The sequence below is a fragment of the Narcine bancroftii genome, chromosome 2, assembly GCF_036971445.1.
Source record: "Narcine bancroftii isolate sNarBan1 chromosome 2, sNarBan1.hap1, whole genome shotgun sequence".
Taxonomy (NCBI): Eukaryota; Metazoa; Chordata; class Chondrichthyes; order Torpediniformes; family Narcinidae; genus Narcine; species Narcine bancroftii.
In genome coordinates, this window is record NC_091470.1 from 340,546,656 (window position 1) to 340,571,084 (window position 24,429).

Genomic DNA, 24,429 nt, shown 5'->3' on the forward strand with positions numbered 1-24,429 from the left:
CTCCATTGACCAAGTTTTTGGTAGCCTGTTTTAATGGCACTTTCTTTGGCTTGACACCAGTTTTTTAGCAGATTGTACTCCTGATAAAATCCAGTTGTGTTTTTTTTAAATAAAATGTTCCAATCAATGAATTTCTCACAAACCTCTTTGTAACCAGCTCAAAAGTCGTTTTCTTAGTGCGTGGGAAGTGAGAAAATACACAGATCGGTTTGGAACTGGCTCTAGGCCTCTAAATTTAAATTCAGTTGTTGAAAATCTGGAAATATAAATCTGGTGTCATTTAAAGTGTCCATAAAGCTGAAGGTACAAACCCATCTGCTTTGTACTGCTCCCCCCCCCCACCCCCCACACCCCACTCCTATGCAAGGAAGTCTTCAGTCCTTAGCCTAATGAGCTATGAATCCAATATTTCAATATTTTAATTTTTATAAGTAAATCATACATAGGTAATAATAAGTATCCAACAAAGTAAATATACTATGACATATGGCTACAAATAACCTATGATACATTGAAAAAGACAAAAAAGAAAAAAGCCGTAAAAATTATACTAAATAATCTAACCCCTCCCTTGTGAAGTGATGGGTTGAACATATAATGTTCCAATATTGTAAGAGGGAAAAACCAAACCACAAAATGGGATCTAAATAATCTTATAAATTATGAAAATAATTCAGAAAGGGGCCCATAAATTTACAAAATTAAAATTCATTTCAGTAGCAGAACTCATTTTTTACAAAGTTAGCCATGTCATTGCATCTGATTGCCATTGAATATGAGGAGGAGGGCCAGCATCTTTCCTTCTCATTAATATAGCTCTTCCAGTGATAAGGAGAGAAGAGGCAACTACATGGGATTGTAACCCAAAGAAATTCAAGCCATTTGGCTTACTTGTTCCAAACAGACTAAGAAAAGGATTAGGAATCAAATTATTATTAAGAACTGAAGGCAAGGTTCAAAAAATACTTTCCCAATACTCTACCATGTTTATTTCCCAATAGCTTCATCTCTGGCTGTTAACACCAGGCATGCCCAAGTGAATGCAGAGTGGAGTAACAGCTGTTACTGAGCAACATTATCGAATGGAGATGAACATTTTAGGCTATTGGCTGTTAACTATCCTCAAAGCCATTTGATTGTACCAGTGTACTTTGGCAACTGAAGCTTCAGCTTTGCCACCAGAACTGTCCTCGTCAATCACTGCTGGAAATACTCAACAGGCCAGAAAGCATCAGTGTTTACATTCTGTGTGAACATGGTTCATGTTTTCAGGTTAATGTCCATTTGTCAGAGTTGGAAAAGCGAGATAAAGGAAGGAAAAACAGAGAAGTTGGCAGGAGGGATGAACAGACAAAGGGATCAGTAAGGGTTAATAAGGAAATTAAATCCATTTGACCTGGTCTCCTCTAATTCAGATATTCCCTCCATAATTCCCATTCTTCCTATCACCTTAAAATGACCCTTTTTTAATCTCTCTTTCCCAGTTCTGACAAAAGCTCTTTGACTAGAAATGTTAATGGTGTTTTCTTTCCACAGATGCTGCCTGACCTACTGAGGTTTCCAGCATTTCAGATTTTTAATTTCAGATTTCCAGCATCTGCAGTATTTTCTTATTTAAAAAACACCTGACTAATAGATTAAATGAATGTAGCCTTGGTGCTGTAGGAGTTTTCAAAAACTGTACTGAAGAGAAGCACCAGGTATTATAAGACATTAAGACATAATTATGATGCAGTTGAAGGAGTTTCCCAACACATCTAATCTACATGTGACTGCAAATGCTACCTTCTGACGTTTAGTGGCTGAAATAGATTGTTCCATTCATATCCTGTAACATTTTTCTTTTAATGATAAGAGCTTTTAAAATGTTTGAATAAACAAATTTAAAAACAGAAAATACAGTATGTTGGGGGGTACCTGAACAGAGAGAAAAAAACAAATTAATATAGTAAAAACCTTTGTTATCTGGAATTCAGGCAATCGGCAGCCTCAAGAAACAGGCAACATAATTGCAGAATATAAATAAGTAAAACATACATGTTTACAGGGTGGCACAGTTGGCGTAGCATTTAGTGCAACACCTTTAAAGCATCAATGATTGGGACCAGACCAGGGTTTGAATCTCGCCCTGTCTGTAAGAAGTTTGTATGTTCTGCCCACGTCTGCATGGGTTTTCACTGTGGGCTCCAGTTTCCTCCCAAAAATGTATCGGGGTATAGGATAATTGGGGGTATACCATATTAGGGGTGAATTTGGGGTAAACTGGGTGGCACAGACTCGTGGACTGAAATGGCCTGTTACCATTCTGTATGTCTAAATAAATAAATATGTAGATGGATAATAGGATTGGCAGGCTTCATTGTTATTTTGCCAATCACACAACATGCAATCTGAAGCATCTGGAAAATTCGCTGAAAAGGTCAGACTTTGGAAATCTGAAGTTAAAAAACCCCAGAGTCAGTTCTGATGAAAGATCATCAATCTGAGGCATAACTTTCTTTCTCTGCACAGATGCTGCCTTATCTGAGAATTACTTTCAGCAATTTTTGTTTCTTGTCTGGTTTTCAGCATTTTCAGCATTACAATAATTGTAATTATTTTAATGATTTTCTTTTTTTTAAAGCATTCAATGAAGATGACATCAATATGTGGATAACTGGTTTGAACTGGCTGGTGCAGGACACACAGAAGTCACCAACTCCTCTCCAGGTAGAAAGGTAATGCATTATTCTTCTGTTGGATCCAGATGGAGGGCAAACTTCTGAGTTTTTCAACATTTTATGTGAATTTGTACCTGAAAGCTCTCATGACCCATAGTTATGCTTTGCTCTTTACCATAACTGTCGCTGAAATAAGCAACAATTTAATTTTATTTTTCTGATGTTGATTCCCAATATCCATCCAGAGCTTCCTCCAATTTCCTCTGACAGCCCCCTCCCTAATTTCCCTTCCAAGCTCCAGTTGCTGCCATATTTTAACTCTCCCCCCACCCCGATCTCCCTTTTCTAAGACACATAATAATCAGTCCTCAGTAGGGGCCTAGCTTTCCACCTCCATATCTCCACGTTGACGAATTCTAGGCCCATTATGATGTCCTCTTCTTCAACCTCTGTCTTCAAGACTATTCCTTTATCCAGAAATTCTCATCACAGATCACTTCTCTCATTCCCCAATATTGCTGAACAACCTTTTACTCTCCATCGATCATTGTTAATTGGCCATAAGGGGAAGTGACTGATGGCTGCCTTGATTTCTCTGCTCCCATCACTCACTCCAACCACTCCCCTCCTGCTCACTGCAAATTGAGGGGATGTTGTCTGGCAAATCAACTCCTATCTTGACAAGGCCAATAATCAATCCTCATACTTTTCCCTTGACCATGATCCCAAAAAACCAGTGTAAGGCCATTGACTCTCAGACTGCCATAGATGTCATATCATTATATTTCCCATCCAAAACATCCAATCTGGTGCCCCCCAAACCTGTACTGCCCCTTTCTCCCACCAAAATCCACCCATAGGGCTGTCCTCATTGACCCATAGTTTCAGACTGCTCCTGCTCCACAGAACTCCTTCCCATTTTGAGTCTGCTCTTGAGAGCATTAGTAGCTTCAGTGTCCACCCATCCACATTTTGGAGAACCAGCACTTCGAGGCAATTGTGAAGAAGCCACACCTCCTTTCTCAGGAAGGTGTGAGAAGGTATAATGTGAACTGTGGAAAATCTACTGAATAGTTGCATCACAACGTGCTTTGGAAATTCAAATGACCAGGAATGTAGAAAGCTCTCCTGACCCCACCCACCACTCCCCATCCCACAGAACCTTGCCATGCATCCGGGCAAGAGGCAACACCTCTTCCCTTCTCACTGTCCAGGAACCCAAAACAATTATTCCAGATCAATCAATGATTCACTTGAATTTTTTCCAATTAGTCTACTGTATTCATTGTTCACAATGTGGCCTCCTCTACAACGGAGCAACCAAACACAGGTTGAATAATCACTTTGTAGCTTCTGCCTAGCTGCCATTTTAATTGCAGTCCTACCTTGACCTCTCTGTCTGTGTTCTTTGCAGTCTGCAGGTCTAAATTATGCATTAATTGTATTTGGACTATCTATTTGTACATGGCATTCCTCCACACGACATTACCATCTCTCCCAGAGGATTGTATCCTCTGTCTTTCTCAATAGATCACAAAAGCCCTGACACCACACCATTCACCACACATTGCAAGAGCTCAACTGTCTGTTCATAGACTGTCCATTATTTCCCTGACACTCCATTTGTTCCATCCATTGCCCTATCTCTGTAACTTACACTAACTTGATTTCTCTCCATCTCAGTTCTGATAAAAAGACTTTGACTTGAAACATTAAGTGGTTCTCTTTCAACAGATACTGCTTGGCTGGCTGAGTGCTTCCAACATCTCTTGTTCTGTTTCATTCTGATGGACAAGATAGGCCACTGAAAGGCTCTGTCTGTAGAGATTACATCTTTTAGTTGAGGAGTGACTATGCCTCTAGGAGTAAAAGCTGGAAGAAACTGGGCAACAAGATGGTGCAGCTATTAGAGGTCCTGCATCATAGTGGCAGAGACCTGGTCCAATTCTTTCCAGATCTTGGGTGTGGTCAGTGTTGAGTTTTCATGTTCTTCATGTGGGTTTCTTCCTAGTGCTCCAGTTTCCTCTAACAATCCAAGGGATTGGCAGGTTGATTGATCACTGTAAAATTTCCCCAAATGTGTAGGTGAATGGAACAGTTTGGGGGCAGTTGATGAGAATGTGGAGAGAATAATGATGAGATGAATGTAGGATTAGTGAAAATGGATGGTCAGCATAGGTTCAGTGGGCTGAAGGGTCTATTTCTTTAGACATTCATAGAATTCTATAGTATGGAAACAGGCCTTTCATGAAAACCTAAGATTATCCCATTTGCCTGTGTTTGTCTCATATCCCTCTAAGTTTTTCCAATCCATGTACCTGTTCAAACACTGTAATTGAACCCACCTCTACCGTATCCTTGAACTCATTACCCTCTGTGTGAAAAACGTACCTCTCAGATTTCCTTTAATCTTTCCCCTCTTAGCTTAAAGCTATGGCCACTAGTTCTTGACATTTCTACACTTGGAAAAAAAAAGACTGTGATTATCTATCTTATCAATGCCTTTCATAAACTTTTATGAGTATATGCCTCAGCCCTCCTTCACTCAAAAGTTAAAAGTCTCAGTCTTTGCAATGTCTCCTATAGGGCAAGCCCTCCAGTCCAGGCAACATCCTCATGAATCTTCTCTGCAGCTCAATGACATCTTTCCCATAGAGTGGCAAGCAGCATATAATTTGCTGATAGAGTTTATGACTCCATGTCTCTAAACAGCACCCTCCTCACAATGAGCAACCAGTAAGCTTGAGAACAATGAGCTGTTGGAAGATCTAATGCAAAAATGACAGAAATCTGAGCTGATTTAATTAACTACCAGGAAAGGTTACATCTTGTGAGCTGCTTGGATGGAAGTGAACAGTTTTTGCATTTGTTTTGGTGGCCTTGATGAAATTAGCCGAGTGACAGCATTACCATACCACTTAGTCCGATCACTGTGATGGACGTCTGGTCTGCGTTCTGTTTGTAGGTGGCTCAGGAAGCAATTCAACATGATGGACAGAAACAAAGAAAACAGGTGAGTGGCCACGAACCTCTATGATTTGACAATGGTTTACTCAAGATTCTGTGCTTTCTCTGCTGCCTCTCTCATCTTTTTTTTCCCTCATCAGTTCATTATTATATTTTGACTTTGATTTTCAAGGAGTGTGGAATTTTTTTTTTAATTCCTACACTTCCCCCACCTCGACATCCTACACATGGAATCTGATTCTACAGAAGCCATCTAGCCTTTCATTGTCCATTGTTCTGCCCTTGTGATCCCAAAGAGATTGTTCTTTGATGAAGAGGAGCTGGAACTGGATTCAGGGGAGTTGAATAGTGAATTCAAATATTTGGTGCACTTTCCAATCAAGTTGTCAGATAGGAAATTAATCATTTGTTTTTTTTTGAAAAAAGGCTGTTATGCCATTACCTCTTTCTGTGCATGGTGTGAAATAATGGAATTATGTTACTCTCTCTCAGTTGATGTGACTGCACTAAAGGTTGTGCAAGAAAAAAGCTAAGGGTGCAATCAGCTGAGGCTGATCTGAACTCAGCAGACACCATTGCCATGCATCTTTCAGCATGGGGATCAATGGACTGTGGGTGGGACTCACGACTCTGTCTGACAGTACTTTGCCAAGGACATGCTGAGGTCAATTGCCATTCGGTTGATTGATCAGATATTGAACCTTTAACCGTTGATTTCTAGGGAGAGATTAGCTTTGCAAATAAGTTTACAATCAAATAATGGTACAGCTACTTTCTGACTGGTGGCAAAGAATTTTGCCTCCGTTTGACAACTCTGCACAGTCACTCAAGTGCAATTCAGTTTCTTCAGTTGCAGGAAATGAGAGGTGGTCTCTAATCAATTAAACATACACAGCATTACCAATGTCATAAACTCTCAGAGGGAAATGGATATCTCCATTAATTTCTTACCAGATGTCAAAATCAATACAGGCTGGAGATATCATCCTCTGGTAGTAGAGGAGACTGGAGCTGGGAGTGTAAGTTTACACCGTGATGTCCGTGTCACTGAGGATGTTGCTGAGCTCAGTAGAGCCTGTGGTTCATTTCCACTGTCTCCATCCAGGAAGACTTGATATCTGGTTACCCACTGCAATCTTCTGAAGCAGCTTAATAGAGCTCTCAGCAACATCAAAGGTCAGAATAGGAATTCTAGTAGACCCTTGAGACTTCTCAATTGGGAATGTTTAATTGAATCTACTCTCTGAACACCGAATATTGGCCATACAAAGTTGTCAGTTATCAGTGAATCCATAAATGTCAGCAGAAAATTTCAACTTGTTCTATCCCATAACGGTAACTGAAATAAATAGCTCCAGTTATTTCCTCAAATAAGATAAGATGAATCAGAATATATTCTTCTGATTATTGGCCTGGATTTTTGCAAATCTGGGACATGTAAAAGATTTGACTATAAATTCCACAGTGAATCTGACATAAATGATGGGATTTTTGCTTGTTCCTAGTTTAATGTGGAAATCCCTATGTGTCAGTGAGTGAGCACGTTGCTGCGGGCAAGGCAGCTTGCAGCCTCCTCAGATCCAATCACAAGAAACCCCCATGTGCTCTTGTGAACTTCTGAGATGTTGCCATTATTCTGCTTTAAAATAGTCTGAAAATCTTATTGAGGTGTCCAAACAAGTCTGTGATGGGCATAATCACAGCTCAGCAAACAATCTAAGAAGTCAATTTTGTGAGTGTATGCATTAATTTTCTCAATGAACCTTTCAACATCTAAGGGTTTTAAAAAGTCTCTTCATCTTCTATTTTAATCACCTACATCCCAAATATCAACACTTTATAACTTTTTAAACGGCTATTAAGTATTGTGTGATTTTCTTCCTTGTCTGTTTGTGAGAAATATTTAATGGGATTGGCTACTCAACCAATAGCAGTGCAGTTAGTACCAATAACCTGGTTCGACTCCAGCGCTGTCTGTAAAGAGTTTGAGCTCTCTCCCCATGACTCATGGAGTTATGCCCAGTTTCCACCCACCCTCCAAAATATATGAAGTTTAAAGTTAATTGGGTGTAATTCAACAGCATGGGTGTTAATGGCCAGAATCAGCTTCTACTGTGTTGTAATTTAAAAAAAAACAGCTTGATGACAGTATAATTGCCGAGCTCCATGGATCTTCATTGAACTGCCAGCAGAGAGCAGCAGGTATTTGGAAAATGGACCAGAATGGCACAGGGATTGCTAGATTTATTTGCCAAAGCCTTTGCTTTTCAAAATTGTCTATCCATATAGAACCATAGCACCATAGAACAATAAACTACATAAACAGAACCATTGGGCCCATCTAGTCAGTGCTGAACTATTATTCTACCTAGTCTCATTGACCTGCACCTGGAACATAGCCCTCCAAGTCCTTCCTATCCACATTCCTATCCAGATTTTTCTTAAATGTTAAAATTGAGCCTGCATTTATCACTCCAGCTTGCAGCTTTGTGGAAGAAAAAGGTTTACGAATATGCTTAATAAAGGATTAATGCATTAGGTAAGGCTTTCAGTTACTGCAAATGTGGGAATATAATTGTTTTTTAATATCTGTGCTGAAGTGAGATAGTACTATCCACAAGAATGTCAATATGTCTTGGGATATGGAACACTCTGATCTTTTCAGACAATTCTTGACATGATAAGGCAACATTTAATGGTCAACATAGAATGCAGCTGGTGTGAAACTTGTCAGGGTCTCATACAGACCCCTGCCCAACTTCTGTAAAAATGTACGGTAAACATTCTGGTACTTTAGGTGTTGGGCTCAGATAGAGGAAATCACTGAACTCTTTCTTGAATTCCCCTCACTCCCATACAAAGGGTTAATAAAGAAATTGTTGTATGTTTACTTGGTTCTGTGGTGTCTTTTGCTGTCTGTAGTTTTTCAGCATGGGCTAACTTTTAACAGCTTGTTCCACACCCACCCATGAAGAAATTGCCCCGAATGTTCACTTGAAGCATTTCAACGTTCACCCTTGACCCTCTTGATTTCTCAATCAATCCATCCAAATCCATCTATCTTAATCTATCTTCTTTCTTTCATATAGTTTATGTCTATAATGTTGCTGTTCCAGTATCTGGCTTCAATCTATGCTCCCAGTAATGTTCAAGCTTGTTCGGTAATGATACCCCTGCAAAATCCCTGCAATATGAAACGATGCAGACTAACTGAGGACTTAGTTCGAACTTAGTGTCATTTAATCAGAAAAAGGAAAAAGTTCAGTTTCTCTAATGTCATTTTAAATTCTTTGGATTTTACGAAGCATTTTACTGCCAGTGAATTATGTTTGGAAATGCAGACACTGTTGTCATGCAGGCGAACGTAAGCCAACTTTTGCAGAGCAATCACCCATAAACAACAGTGAAACAAATAACCACTTAGCTGAAACCAGTTAAGGGAAAATCATTTGTCAGTTTTTCCAATTTTCTTAGAATAATAGCATAGATTTTAAAAAATATATTGATTATCGAATATATTGTGTGTGTCACTGACTATGCTCTGGTTTATTGCCCCTTATTCCCTTACTGGCCTGGACAAGATAGTGGTAAGCTGTTGGCTCAGTAGCTGAATGCCTTGCTAACCCACTTCAGAGTGCAGTTAAGATCTTTTGGAGCTCCCTCTAGGATAGATTTATTTAATTAACTCACTTTAGATTCCTTAGTTGCCATCGAGAATTTGAACTTAAGCACCTGGATCATTATTTTGATCCTTTGTAATGTGACAACACTGAACCAAATAAATGGTTGACCATTTCTCATTGTGACACTGTTGGCAATCCAATATATCATCAACAGTACTTCAAAGGGTCAATCTGAACGACATGATCAAGTCTCTCAGTGGGGTTTGAACATCCAGCAATTGAATTCTGAATATTTTGAGAAATTGGTCAGGCAGCATCTGTAAGATGACCGTTCATCAGAACTGACTGAAGGTGCTGTAAGGGAAGCCTTTGATTTATCACCACCCCCATAACCTTCACGAATGGAAGCAACACTATCCATCCCTCAGATCTCAAATTTGATCACCCCTGCAGAGCTCTCTCACTGACACCCAGATCTCAGTCCTAAACCTCCAATTACACCACGGAAGCTCTGATTTCCTCAATCACTGCCAGCTACCTAATCACTTACTGCCACACAACCCCAACACCCACCACTCCCACTTTTCCATTCACCACCCTGTCCCCAATTCAACTGTAGTCCTTCCCTCCCCAGCAATAAATCTGTGTCTAAGATGGTCATTGGCATACTCCTGCCATGACCATCTTGTGCAATGATTGGGTCATGAGAATTTCTAGGTCAGAGTGACTGGATCTTAATCAAATAGAGTGGCCAGGAGATGGAAAGCATAAGTAACTGGTTTGGGGAAGAAATACAGGTGTGTGATTGTGTCCCCACAACACATCAAGTCAGGTTCACACTCTAGCCCAATAAAGATACTTGTTCTTGTGCTGCATCATGCCATGAAACCTTTCGAAGGGTCTTTGCTGGCGTTTATACATATATCATCGGTGAGATACACCTTCAGGAAAAAGGCGTGGGAATTGGGATCAGGGGCTGAGGGGATGTGATGAAGAGATTGATAGTAGCAGATACACATATTGACTGGGACTCCCATACTGTAAAAAGGCTGGATGGCTTGAAATTTCTCATGAAAATTTTCTAAATCAATATATAGAGGTACCAACTAGAGAGAGTGCAATATTGGATCTCCTGTTGGCGAATGAGACAGGACAGGTGACAAAAGTATGTGTAGGAGAGCATTTTAGGTCCAGTGATCATAATGTTAATTAAAGTTAATTATGAAAAATAATTGGTCTGGGCCTTGGGATGAGATTATAAATTGGAGAAAAGCCAATATTGAGAAAATGAGAAGGGAGCTAGAATGCAGGGATTGGGATAAGTTGTTTTCGGGCAAGGATGTGCGAAGTAAGTGGAAGATCTTCAAAGGTGAAATTTTGAGAGTAGAGTTTCTATATTCCTGTCAGGATTAAAGACAAGGTTAGCAAGCACAGGGAACCTTGGTTTTCAATGGATATTGAGGATCTGGTTCTGAAGAAGAGAGAGGTGTCTTGCAGGTATAGGCAACAAGAAACAAATAAGGTTCTTGAGGAGTATAAAAAATGCAAGAAAAGAAATAAATCAAGGAAGCTAAAAGAAGACATGAGGTTGCTTTGACAGACAAGGTGAAAGGTTTCTACAGGTGTATGAAGACCAAAAGGATAGTAAGGGACAACATTGTTTTAAAGAAAATAAGGGTGCATTACTCCCCAGAACCTGACAAGATATTCCCTCGGAGCTTGAGGGAAGCTAATGTAGAAATTGCAGGGGCTCTGGCAGAAATATTTAAAATGTCTGTAGCCACAGGTGTGGTGCCAGAGGATTGGAGGGTAGCTCACGTTGTTCAGTTGTTTAAAAAATGCTCCAAATATAACCCTGGATATTATAGGCTGGTGAGCCTGACATCAGTAGTAGGTAATTTATTTGAAGGTATTCTATGAGATCAAATAGCCATGGACAGATTAGGGATAGTCAATGTGGCTTTGTGTGTGGAAGGTTGTGTTTAACCAATCCTCTAGAGGTTTTCAAGAAGGTTTTTTGTGAAGGAAAGGTTGTAGATATTGTCTACCTGGATTTTAGTAAGATCTTTGACAAGGGCAAACATGGAGAGGTTAGTAAGGAAGATTCAGGCTCTCGGTATTCATGGTGTAGTGAACTGGATTCGAAAATGGCAAGAGAGTAATGGTAGAAGATTGCTTCTTGGACTGGAACCCTGCGACTAGTGATGTGCCACACAGATCGGAGCTGAGACCACTGTTGTTTGTCTATATCAATGATCTAGGTGATAATGTGGTAAATTGGATCAGCAAGTTTGCAGATGACACAAAGATTGGAGACATTCAAAGCTTGCAGAGGATTCTGGACCCACTGGAAAAATGGGATGAAAAATGTCAAATGGAATTTAATGCAGACAAGTGTGAGGTTTTGCATTTTGGAAGGACAAACCAAAAAATGACATGCATGGTAAACAGTAGCGTACTGAGGAGTGCAGTAGAACAGAGGGATCTGGGAATACAGATACATAACCCCCTGAAAGTAGCATCACAGATGGAGAGGGTTGTAAAGAGGGCTTTAGGCATATTGGCCTTCATAAATCAAAGTTTTACTGTAGGAGTTAGGATGTCATAGTATAGTTATATAAAACATTGGTGAGGCCAAATTTGGAGTATTATGTGCAGTTTTGGTCACCTAACTACAGGAACAATATCAATAAGATAGAAAAAGCTGAGAAGATTTACTTGGTTGCTGCCTGGACTTCAGGAAATGAGTTACAGGGAAAGGTTAAACAGGTTAGGACTTTATTTCCTGGAGCATAGAAGAATGAGGGGAGATTTGATAGAGATATTTAAAATGATGAAGGAGATGGACAGAGTACATGTAGATAAGCTTTTCCCACTGAGGGTGAGATGCATACGAGAGGACATGAGTTACAAGTGGAAAGGTTTAGGGGAAACATGAGGGGGAATTTCTTTACACAGTGAGTGGTGGGACTGTGGAATGAGCTGTCATCTGAAGTGATGAATGTGGGCTCAATTTTAACATTTAAGAAGAATTTGAATATGTACATGGATGGGAGAGGCATGGGGAGCAATGGCCTGGATGCAGGCCAGTGGGATGAAGGGAAAAAATGTTTTGGCATAAACTAGAAGGGCTGAAGGGGTCTTTTTCTGTGCTGTAATGTTCTATGGTTCTATATGGATTGGGTGTGTTCAGCCTGGGTGTCCACAGGTTCCCCGCTGCTGGACAGCATGCAGGCACAACAGGAATGAGCAGTGGAGGCATCTGCGTCTCAACCACTCGCTAACTCTGATGGTACTTTCTTTTCCTTTAATCTTTTTTATTTTTGCAAGATGGTGCTGGAGCTGGAGCTAGCCCTTGAATGGCATGCAAGAGAAAGCTTTTCATTGTACCTCTGTACTCGTGAAAATAGAAGTCAATCTATATCTAAGTTTCATTCTTTTTATGTTTTTTTTATTTTTCACACTATGAACCATATTAATCAAAATACATGCAAACATTTCCCTCTTGAATATACACAGTGGCATTTTCTCCCCTTTTTTCTTCCCTCCCTCCTTCCCACCCCCCTCCAAACCCATTAAACATTCAACATATACAATACAATAAACCCATTAAACAATGTTATCACACAATGAAACTAAACAAGAAAATTGTGTCATCTCCTTTTACACACTGGGAGAGTTCATTTTGTCTTCTTCTCATTCTATCATTTTAGGGGGTGGAGGTCCATGGTAGGCCCTCTCTGTTGTGTTCCATGTACGGTTCCCAAATTTGTTTGAATCATTTGACTTTATTTTTTAAATTATATGTTATTTTTTCCAATGGAATACATTTATTCATTTCTATGTACCATTGCTGAACTCTCAGGCTCTCTTCTGATTTCCAAGTTGACATTATACATTTTTTTGCCACAGCTAAGGCTATCATAATAAATCTTTTTTGCGCTTCATCCAGTTTGAGGCCTAATTCTTTACTTCTTATATTACTTAAAAGAAAGATCTTTGGATTTTTTGGTATGTTGCTTTTTGTGATTTTATTTAATGCCTGATTTAGATCTTCCCAAAACTTTTTCACTTTCTCACATGCCCAAATTGCATGTACTATTGTTCCCGTTTCCTTCTTACAGCGAAAACATCTATCTGATAATGTTAGATCCCATTTATTTAACTTTTGGGGCGTGATATATAACCTGTGTAACCAATTATATTGTATCATGCGTAACCTCGTATTTATTATATTTTTCATAGTTCCAGAGCATAACTTTTCCCATGTTTAATTTTTTATCTTTATGGTTAAATCTTTTTCCCACTTTTGTTTGGGTTTATACCTTGTTTTATCATTTTCTTTCTCTTGCAGCTTGATGTACATGTTTGTTATAAATCTTTTTATTATCGTTGTTTCTGTAATCACATATTCAAAGCTGCTTCCTTCTGGTAATCTCTGTCTGCTTCCCAATTTGTCCTTTAAGTAGGTTTTCAGCTGGTGGTATGCAAACATTGTACGATGAGTTATTCCATATTTCTACTTCATTTGTTCAAGTGCCAAACAATAAAATGCCTGCAGAGGATGGACTCCCAATAGAATTCTATAAAACGTTTAAATGGTTATTAATTCCTCCTCTCCTGGAAGAAATGAACCAGATAGAAGAAACACAAAACTTGGCAAATTCATGTAAAACAGTAATAATTACAGTAATACCAAAGACGGGGTAAGATCCACTAACACCAGCATCATATAGACCAATATCTCTACTTAATTCAGATTATGATAATAGCAAAACTATTAGCAAACAGATTGGCCGACTGTGTACTGAAAATAGTAAAACTAGATCAAACTGGATTTATTAAAAAAAGACGAACAATGGACAATGTCTGTAACTTAATTAACTTAATCCATGCAGTACAAGGAAATAAGATACCAAGAGTGGCTTTTGTTTAGACGCAGAGAATGCCTTTGACAGGGTAGAATGGAATTATTTATTCAAAGTATTACAAAAGTTCAACCTACCAGAAAAACATATTAATTGGATTAAAGCATTATATAAGGGACCATTGGCGAAGGTGACAGTAAATGGATATATATCAAACCAATTTAAATTAAGTTGGTCAACTAGGCAGGGATGTCTACTATCTCCCTCACTGTTTGCTTTAGCAATAGAACCATTGGCAGAGCTGATAAGAACAGAAAATAAAATAAAAGGGATAAAAATATAGGAGAAGGAATATAAAATCAGTTTATTTGCAAATGACATCATAGTATACTTAACAGAACCAGAAATATCAATAAAAGAACTACGTATGAAATTGAAGGAATATGGAGAAATATCGGGGTACAAGATCAACGCAAATAAAAATGAAGCGATGCCAATGAATAATGCGGATTACAGAGAATTTAAAAAAAGAATCACCATTTAAATGGCAAACTCAAGCAATCCAATACATAGGTATTAAATTAGATAATAATTTAGGCCACCTATACAAATTAAATTATCAACCATTAATGAAGAAATTACAGGATGACTTAAAACATTGGAAAGAATTGCCACTAAGATTAAAATGAATATCTTCCCAAGGACACAATACCTATTTCAATCGTTACCAATTCCCTTAACAGAGAAATTCTTCAATGAACTAAAGAGAATAATAAGGAAATTCTTATGGAAAGGGGGGAAACCAAGGATAGCATTAAATAAATTAACAGAATGGTACAAACAAGGTGGTTTGCAGCCACCAAACTTTAAAAATTATTATAGAGCAGCACAATTAAGGTATCTATCAGATTTTTATCAAACAAGGTAGAAACCAGATTTGACCTAGATAAAATAGGGGAGAAGGTACCAGAACATATACTTAATAAGTGGGAGGAAAAACTGGTGCAATATGGAAGTTCAGCAGTACTGCACCAGCTGCTCAACATTTGGAAGAAGATTCACGTAGAAAGGAAAAAAAAACAAATTATCAACTATCAAAATTATTATTAATGCAAAATCAGCTAATCCCTTTCACAATAGACAACCTTTCCTTTAGAGAATGGGAGAGAAAAGGAATTAAAAGAATAGAAAATTGATTTTTAGGTTTCATTCTTGAAGACTGGCTTTATGGGTAAGGCAAGAAGAAATGCTAAATGGAAAGAATTTCCTTAAATACCTTCAAACACTGAATCTGGGTTTTAAAATACAATCAGATACCTGAGAAGAGAACAATAAAGTGAATAGAGAAATGAAAAAAATCTTTAGTAATGCGACATACAGAATAAACTTGGTGCAGTTGCTTGTACAGTAAGAACGGTCACCCCATTTTTCTTCTTGCTCTTTTAAGCACTCTTGCTAAATTTGACAATGCATCTCAGTGCTGAAGCCCCAAGATGAGAAAAAAAGATGTGGAAATAGGTCAGTGTTCTTGATGCCGGAGGCAGCTTAAGGTTGGCTGATGAGAAGGAAGCAGTGCCAGGGTTGAAAGGCTGACACCCAGTGAGCAACACAGAGAGGGAGACCTAAAAGAAGTCTGGACAAGCCATAAAAGTACATTATTAGTTTATTTTTAGTTTAGTTCTTCTATGAGGAGTATGACAGGCCAACCCTAACATGCATGCAGTGGAAGGGTAAGAGAAGAATTTCAGAAGTCTAAGATTGCAATAGAAATGAAAGATCAATTAAAACCAATGAAGGATTTCATGAGAACATTGATGTAGGGTTCATTCAGGAGCCTGACAGCTGCAGGAAGAAATTATCATTAAGAATGTTGGTGTGCGATTTCACAATCTTGAGGGTTCTCCCTGATGTGAGGATAGAGAAGGGAGTGTGTCGGAGGTGTAATGGATTTTCCAATATGTTGGCTGCCTTTGCTCAGCAGCAGTAGATGTAGATGGAGTCCAGAGAGGGATTGGGACGTTTGCATGCTGTTCTGAGATACGTTCACCATCTTCTACCCCTTCTTCCAAGCTTGAGCAGAGCAGCTCCCATATCATGTTCTGGTGTATCCTGTAGGTATGGATGGTCCAGCTGTGGAAGTTATTAAGGGACCAAGAGGGGGGACATGCCAGACTTTTTAATCTTCTAAGAAAATATAAGTTTATTTTATTAAATTTTAAATTTAGATTTTTAAAACATTAAATTTAGACATACAGCGTGGTAACAGGCCATTTCAGCCCAAGAGTCCCTGCTTCCCAATTTACACTCAATTAAGCTACAACTCCAGTGCATTTCAAATGGTGGGAGGAAACAGGAGGCTTTGGGAAAATCCATGCAGACACAGGGGAGAACATACAAATTCCTTACAGATAGCGCAGGATTCAAACCCCAGTCCCGATCGCTGGTGCTATAAAGGCACTGCACTGGCCGCTGCGCCAACCATGCTGTCCACCAATGTGGTTTCCTAATTATCATGTGGTTGGAGAGAAAGATAGCTCTTCTTCCCATTTAAAACAAATAATTAAAATATCCAAGCATCTCCCAAATGTCACATCTGGAGAAAACAAGGTTTGAATTTACATAGCTGTACTTCAAACTGTTTTATCTCCCTTTGTTTGCTTGTCCCACAGGCTTGTCTCTGTGCTCTTTAAGTCTGCCACTGACCTACTTATCATTCCTGCTCATTATATCATCTGCATCCTTCTAATATTTATGGCCAGGGTATGCATTTATAACAGGAATAGCACTGTTGATCCCTGAGAGACTTTGCTGATTTTTTAAAGAATCATTACCAGAAGAAGCCATTTGGCTCCTCAAGTCTCTACTGGCTCCATTCCCCTCCTTTTAAGTCAAAGTCCCGTAAATTATTTTCTTTTAATTGCCTATCCAATTTCCTATTGAAATCTCTGATTGTCTCTGTGTACATCTCCGCATACATGATCAGCACTCTGCATAAAAATGTTTTTTTTGGATGTACTTTAGAATCCTTTGGCCTTTATTTTAATTCTGGGTCTTCCAGTATTTGAACCATCTGCAGACTGAATAATCTTTCTCCTGAAACTTTCCAAACATCGTCTAGACCAGTGGTTCTCCACCTTTTTCTTTCCACCCTCACACCACTTTAAGCAATCCCTATGCCATTGGTGCTCTGAGATTAATAAGGGATTGCTTAAGGTGGTATGTTGGTGGAAAGAAAAAGTTTGAAAACCACTGTTTTAATCAGAACCTAATTGACTCGTTATGTGCACGGTTTCATGACTCCAAAGGAAATGGGCCAATGACAATTTTTCTCAACAAAATATTTCAGTAATAATTGAGTCAAGAGCAGTGATTCTCAACCTTCCCTTCCCACTCACATACCACCTTAAGCAATCCCTTACTAATCACAGAGTACCGATGGCATTGGGATTACTTAAGGTTGAGAACCACTTATCTAGACCCTTATCAATTTTCCTCTTCCCCACCTTTTTCGCTGCAATCATTCCCATGAATCTCTTCAATGCACTTTCTAGGATCTTGCAGGTGTACAAACTATTAGTTAGACCACACTTCAAATAATGTGCGCAGTTCTGGTTGCCACACTCAGGGAGGCAAGAGTGCAGAGGAGATCCACCAAGATGTTTAGCTTCAGGAGGGCTATAAGAGCCTGGGTTTACCCTGTCTGGATCTTAGGAGGTTGAGTGGTGGCCTTATACACATTTATGTGATTGTGAGGGGAATAGATTGGATAGATAGAATCTTTTTCCCAGTACAGAGGTATCTATAACAAAATGGCACAGCTGAAAGGTAAAGAGCTTTCAGCCAGTCTGAGGAATAGGTTTGACACACAGAAAGTGGTGAATATCTGGAACAAGGTGCCAATGGAGATATTGGAGGCAGATTCTATAACAACATTTAAAAGGCATTTGGAAAGGTACTTGCATAGGTTATGGGGAAATGGATTGACATAGAGAGGCATCATGGTTGCATGAATGAGATGGGCCAAATTAGGCTGCTTCACTGCTGTACAATTTTACAAATCCATGATCTTCAGATCCTTCCCACATCCCTGTAGTTCACAATATTGAATGCAATATTCCATGGCCAAACCAGGGTTTCATAAAGATTAAACCTAAACTACTCTAACACTCCTATGAAGCCCAGGATATTTTATGCATTGCTAACCACACTCTTAAGTGCAAGATACATGAGTGCTGGAGAAACACAGCAGGACACACAGTATTTACAAGAACCAATGTTTTGGGCCTGAACCCTTGCTGACGTTATGAACAAAAAGCAGGCAGATGCCTGAATAAAAAGGTGGGGGGGGGAGGAGAGGAGGGAGAAAAGGGCAGGAGGAGGGGCACAGACCAAGAGGTCAGAGGTGGATGTGGATGGAAGGGCAGAAGAGAAAAAAGCTGAGACGATGAGGGAGGAGGTACACTCTGAATGGAAAGGGAAAGGGGTGGGGAGCTGGAGGAAAGGAGACAGAGAGATGGGGAAAGAGAGAAAGATGAGGGAAGAGCCTTATGGAAAATGAAGAAGTCAATGTTAATGCTGTCTGGTTAGTGAGTGCCAAGATGGAATATTAGGTGTTTTGTTCTTCTAAGGTAGCCTTGGTTTGGCAGTGCATGAGGCCATGGATAGACAGGTCGGTGTGGGAATGGGGTGTGGAAAGAACCATTTTCTTAACGTGCCTGGCCGCTTTCAAATATTTATGTGCATGAACAATCAAGTCCTCTTGTGCACAATCTTTAGAACAATTAAGACATGATATTATCTCTCCTAATTTTTTTCTCCAAACTGTTTTTCTTCAATCAACAGCAGTTCAGTTTATCAGTCATTTGTTTGACTATTCTGGAAGCCCTTGTGTATCTCTGCAAATTTAATGCCACACATTCATCTACAAATAATTAACATGCACACAGATAAAATAATCGATCTCAGCATTGGTCTCTGGGGAGAACCATTGTGACCCATTGTCCAATTTGAAAACCATCCATATATGTATCATTAATGCTCTGATTATTGCCTTGAGGCATTTTTTTAAATCCCTGACTGACCCTCAGCATTTATTCCTCGGCCCTCAAAATTTTCCAGTTCTAGAAATCCCCCTCTGCCTGAGTTCTATTCAACATCACTGTATCCAATTCCTCTAAATTGCTGAGTTACCACAGCCCTGATTTCAGTTTCCCGATTATTTGAGCAGTGAAGTCCTTTATCAAAAGGCTTTTAAGTGCCATTAAACAAATGTTCATTGGTTGTGTTGGAAACCAATTTGAGCACAAGTTAGCACGTAGAGCATTTGAATAAATCATCAAATATTATACGAGAAGCTGGAGTGACTCAGCGGTCAGGCAGTCTTAAGAAAGGGTTCCAACCAGAAACGCTGACTGACAATTGTGATCCACAGATGCAGCCTTCCACATACCTTGTTTGCTCATGACTCCAACGTGTGCAGTTCTTGCGTATATCAAATATTCTGTGTTTTAGTTATTTAATGTGTGATAGATATCGGTCAAGCCACGGTGAGAGTTCCCAAACTTCTGTTTCAACAGAAGCATTTTCAATGATCTGAGAGGACAGGCAAAACCTTTTGGTTTAATACTTCATACAAAAGACCGCATTTCCAACAGTGCACCATCCTGCCAACATTGCGCTCAATTGTCACCTGAACTATGTCGTACTTTCTCAGGAACTCAGCAGGCCGAGCAGCGTCAGTGGGAGGAATAGAATAGTCAACGTTTTTGGTGGGAGCCTTTCATCAAAACTGAGAGTGCAGAAGGGAGAGAGCAAGTACTCATAACATTGCAAACCCTGAGGCTCAGCTGGCACCAGAGTGTTAGATATAGCTTGAAGGTGGAAGGAAAATTGAGTTGGAAAGAACAGAGAAAAATAATTGTCCCAACGTTTCATTAAAATTTCAAAAGTAAATTAAGCAGCTTTCATTTTTTTTGCACCATAGAGGTGGCACATTTAGCGTCGTGGTTAATGCAATGCCATTAGAGTGCTAGCAACCTGAGTTGGAATCCAGTGGAGTTTGTAGGTTCTCCCTGTTTTCTCCGGGTGCTCCAGTTTCCTTCCATGTTCCAAAGGCATACAGTGTTGGTGGGTTAATTGGGTGTATTAAGGCGGCTCAAACTATGGGTCAGAAGGGCCTTTTACTATGCAGTATTTCTAAATTAAATTTTAAAAATTAAATAGGAAATCCTTCGGCCCATCAAACCCGTGTCAGCTTATTTCCCCTAATTTATTTTCTCTCCTTCACCTATTAATTACCCACAATTCACCACCACCCACACCAGGGACAATTTATATTTGGCAATTAATCTACCAGAATATCTTTAGAATCTGAGAGAAAACCCATGCAGTCGCAGAGAGAATCTGCACATTCCACATATCTCCCAGCCTTACGTTCTGCATCACTCTGCGGTCTCAAGATTTTCCTCTCTATCTCCCATGTCTGAATATTTCTTCCTCTTCTCAGAGCTCAACTAGGTATGAGATTGCAGAACTGTTGGGAATGGGGAAAAGCACTGACCTATCTGTTTGAATAAAGAATGCAAACTGGCAATAAAATTTCTCTTAAAATTAGCGGACTACGGCATCATTTGCGTGTGGCTGAAATATGAGCCATTAAAATTGATCAGCAGCCTATGATTTTAAAAGAAATAATATTAAAAGGAATTAGAATGATTGCAATACATTTGAAAAAGAAGGCACCGTGTTTTGTTTAAGAAATGGTTCACAATTTAATCAAAATTAGTTCAATTCCAAGCATTAAAGTTAAGGTTGACCAGTGACTGAAAACAGAAAATATGCTGGAAGTTATCAGCAAGCCAAAAGGGTAGAGGTTTGAAATTACTTGTATTAGATTTCTGATAAAAATGAGAGGTCTCATTGCGATCATCACTATACAAAATGAGGAACATTTGAATTCCTTGAAGTGTTTGCCCCAAAAGCTGGTTTGTATGCAGGGATATCTACTTCTAAGGGATGACTACTGCAGACATTGCTTCTTTAAGGTCAGCCTTCTGTCATCTGTCAGATTTATGGGAACTCTTGTCAAATTGCTGCTTTTGTGTTCTGGCCAATTACATAAGATCTGCAGGAGGAAGATTGAATTACTGCTGCTGCCCTCTGCTGTGCAGAATCATTCATAACAAGGTGTGGAAATTGCTTTGATGAACATAAACAAGCATTGGAAATAATCCCAGACCCAGAATTTTCCAGAAACATGGTGAAACAATGGGAAATATTAATATTGGGCTACTATCATTGGGAAAACATGGATGTCATCAGTGAGTCTTACCTCATGTAAAACCACTTTACAGTTTGGATAAGGAGTAAGTCCCAACCATAAAGCATCCACAAAAAATCTTTGAGGGACAGGAAATCCATGGTTCCATCTGCCTGTCAAAACTACCTGTCATTTCGAGTGTTTCCGAACTTCACTGGCATTTAGAAATGCACAGAAACTCATGAAAATTAATTAAACATTAATGAATTAAATTAATTCTTTAAAAAAATTAACATAGGTCAAACAAATGATAAAATGTTTTGAAAAGGTTAAACCAAACTAAATTCCTGAAAACTCCCTGAGATGAGTGAGAGGTCTGTCTTGACGTGAGTGAGGAAAGAAAATGTTTTGGAGTTTGGAAGAAGGAGTTATTGAGAGATACAAGATCCTGAGTGGGGCACAACAAGAGTTGAGATGAGAATCACGAACAAGAGAAAATGATTACAAGATTAGGAAACAATCATTTAAAACTGGAATTTTCTTCTTGCAGATAGTGGTGAATCTCAAGAATTCTCTATCCCAGTAGATTATGGTGTCTAGATCATTGAAGGGATGTCAATAAATATTCAAAGATCTTTTTTGTCGGGCACATGGAAAATTTTAAGGTGATCAGGCAAAATGAACATGGTTTTGTCAAAGGGAAATCATGATTGCACTAAGTCTAAAATTAGAGTTTTTTGAAAAAGTAATGTATTCTATGAATGAAGGTGAACCAGTGATAAGCTATTCTATAAGGCATTTGATAAATGCTCATTTGGTATGACAAAAGATTGTCTGGATAAAAGGAGAGTAAACATGAATTTTTTTACAACACAGAACATTACACCACAGCCCACTATGTTGTGCTGACCCAAATAAACCTACTCCTCAATAATCCAATAACCTATAACACTCTATTTATCTTATGGAGACAATGAGCCACACAATCAGTGCTGAAATCTCAACTTTTTTACAGCCTTTTATAGAAATTATTTGGAAGAAGGCATTGAAGTTTGGGTGCCAACATTGCACAGAAATAGGTAGAAAGTTAAATTGTGAAGGTGAGATAAGTCTGCAAAGGAGATATGATGAGTTAAATGAGTGAACGATGATTTGGCATATGGAGCATGACGTGGGGAAAATATGACATTGTCCGTTTTGTCAGAACCGTTAAAAAGGACGTAATCAAAATTGTGAGCAGCTTAAGAGTTCTGCAATGCAGAATGTATGTATTACTGCATGATAACCAAGTCAATTAACGAGGAAAACGACAGCTATTTATTGCTATGATTTGAATACAATAATTGGAAGTTACAATGACACAGAGGAGTATTGGTGAGGTGAATTTTGGAGTGTTGAGCATTGATTTTCTTATTTAAGGAAGGGTGTGTATGTGCTAGGTGCAGTTCAGACAAGGTTTATCAAGCTGGTACCTAGAATGGCCAGGGTGGTCTTACCCGGAAAACCTGATAGACAAGGTATGTATACTCTGAGATTTTGATGAGAGGCAAATTGGTTAAAATGTATAAGATTCTGAGTGATATTGTCAGGGGTACGTGATGAGACTGGTTCCTCTCATAAGAACTGATCAATCCAAGAAATAAGAGTAGGATTAGGACATCTGGCTCATCAATCCTGCTCTTCCATTTACTGGCTATGGACTCAGCTCTACTTACCTCCGTGTAGCCATATAACCCTTAATTCCTCTACTGTGCAAATATCTGTTGATCTGTGTCTTAAATACATCTAATGAGGAAGCCTTTACTGCATCATTTGGCAGAGAATTCCACAGATTCTCTCAGGGAGAAGCTGTTCCTTCTCGCCTTTCTCTTAAATCTATTTCCCTAAACTTGATTATGTCTCTTCATTCTTGTCTCACTTGTCAGTGGAAACAAGTCTTGCTTTTATCTCATCTGTTACTTTCATCATTTTATGGGATATCACCCTCCTGAGATCATACAGAAGCAGCAGTCTGTTTAAAAAATAAAGGGTAGCCCATTAAAGATTTTTTTTGCTCAGGGGCAATGAGTCCCTACCACAAAGATTAGTGGAAGTGGAAGCAGATTAACTGAACCTATTTCAGGTAAAGGTAGATAGTCGGTACGAATTGAAAACAACGTTTCCTCCTTACCGACTATCAACATAGGTGCACCTCAAGGATGCATGCTTAGGCCACTATCCACCCATGACTGTATGGCCAGACACAATTCCAATCCTATCTACAGATTTGCCAATGACACCACAGTTGTTGTCAGAATCACAAATGGGATTAAGGAAGCGTACAGGAGGGAGATAGATCAGCTCATTGAGTGGTGTCACGTACTTTTCACTCAATGTTAGCAAAACCAAGGACATGATTGTGGACTTCAGGAGGAAGTCAGGGGAACACAACCCAGTCCTTATCAAGGGCTCAGTAGTGGAGAGGGTCAAGAACTTCAAATTCCTGGGTGTCAACATCTCCGAGGATCTGTCCTCGATCCTCCACGTTGATGCAATCACGAAGAAGGCTTGCCAGCGGCTATACTTTGTGAAGTGTTTGAGGAGATTCGGTATGTCATCGAAGACTCTCGTAAACTTCTACAGTTGTACCAGAATTCTGGCTGTTTGTATCACTGTGTGGTATGGAGGTGCCAACACTGAGGACAAGAAAAAATTCCAGGGGGTTGTTAGTTCGGCCTGTGACATCACGGGCACCAGACTTCACTCCATCAAGGACATCTACAAGAGGCGGTGCCTTAAGAATGCAGCCTCTATACTCAAGAACCCTGGCCATGCCCTCTTCACTCGCTACCACCAGGAAAAAGGTACAGGAGCCTAAAGACAAGCTCTCAGTGACACAAGGCCAGCTTCTTTCCCTCTTCCATCCAATTCCTGAATGATCAATGAACCAAAGACTCTACCTTACTTTGGCTTTTTGTGCACTATTTTTGTTTATTGTTGTAAGGTGGTTTATATGAATGTTTGCTCTGTGATGCTGCCACGAAACAACAAGTTTCGTGACTTGTTCATGACAA

The 24,429-nt window shown here is 39.3% G+C and overlaps 1 protein-coding gene across 9 annotated transcripts in view; it reads left to right on the top strand.

Moving 5' to 3' along the window:
* LOC138755727 (1-phosphatidylinositol 4,5-bisphosphate phosphodiesterase gamma-1-like) overlaps positions 1-24,429 on the top strand; it is a 288,265-nt gene that overhangs the window by 133,291 nt on the left and 130,545 nt on the right. For all 9 annotated transcript variants that reach the window (XM_069922211.1, XM_069922215.1, XM_069922206.1 and 6 more), the window contains exons 3-4: positions 2,624-2,717; positions 5,626-5,673. In XM_069922211.1, coding sequence (XP_069778312.1) covers positions 2,624-2,717; positions 5,626-5,673 — 142 coding nt within the window. The remainder of the gene's footprint in view (positions 1-2,623; positions 2,718-5,625; positions 5,674-24,429) is intronic.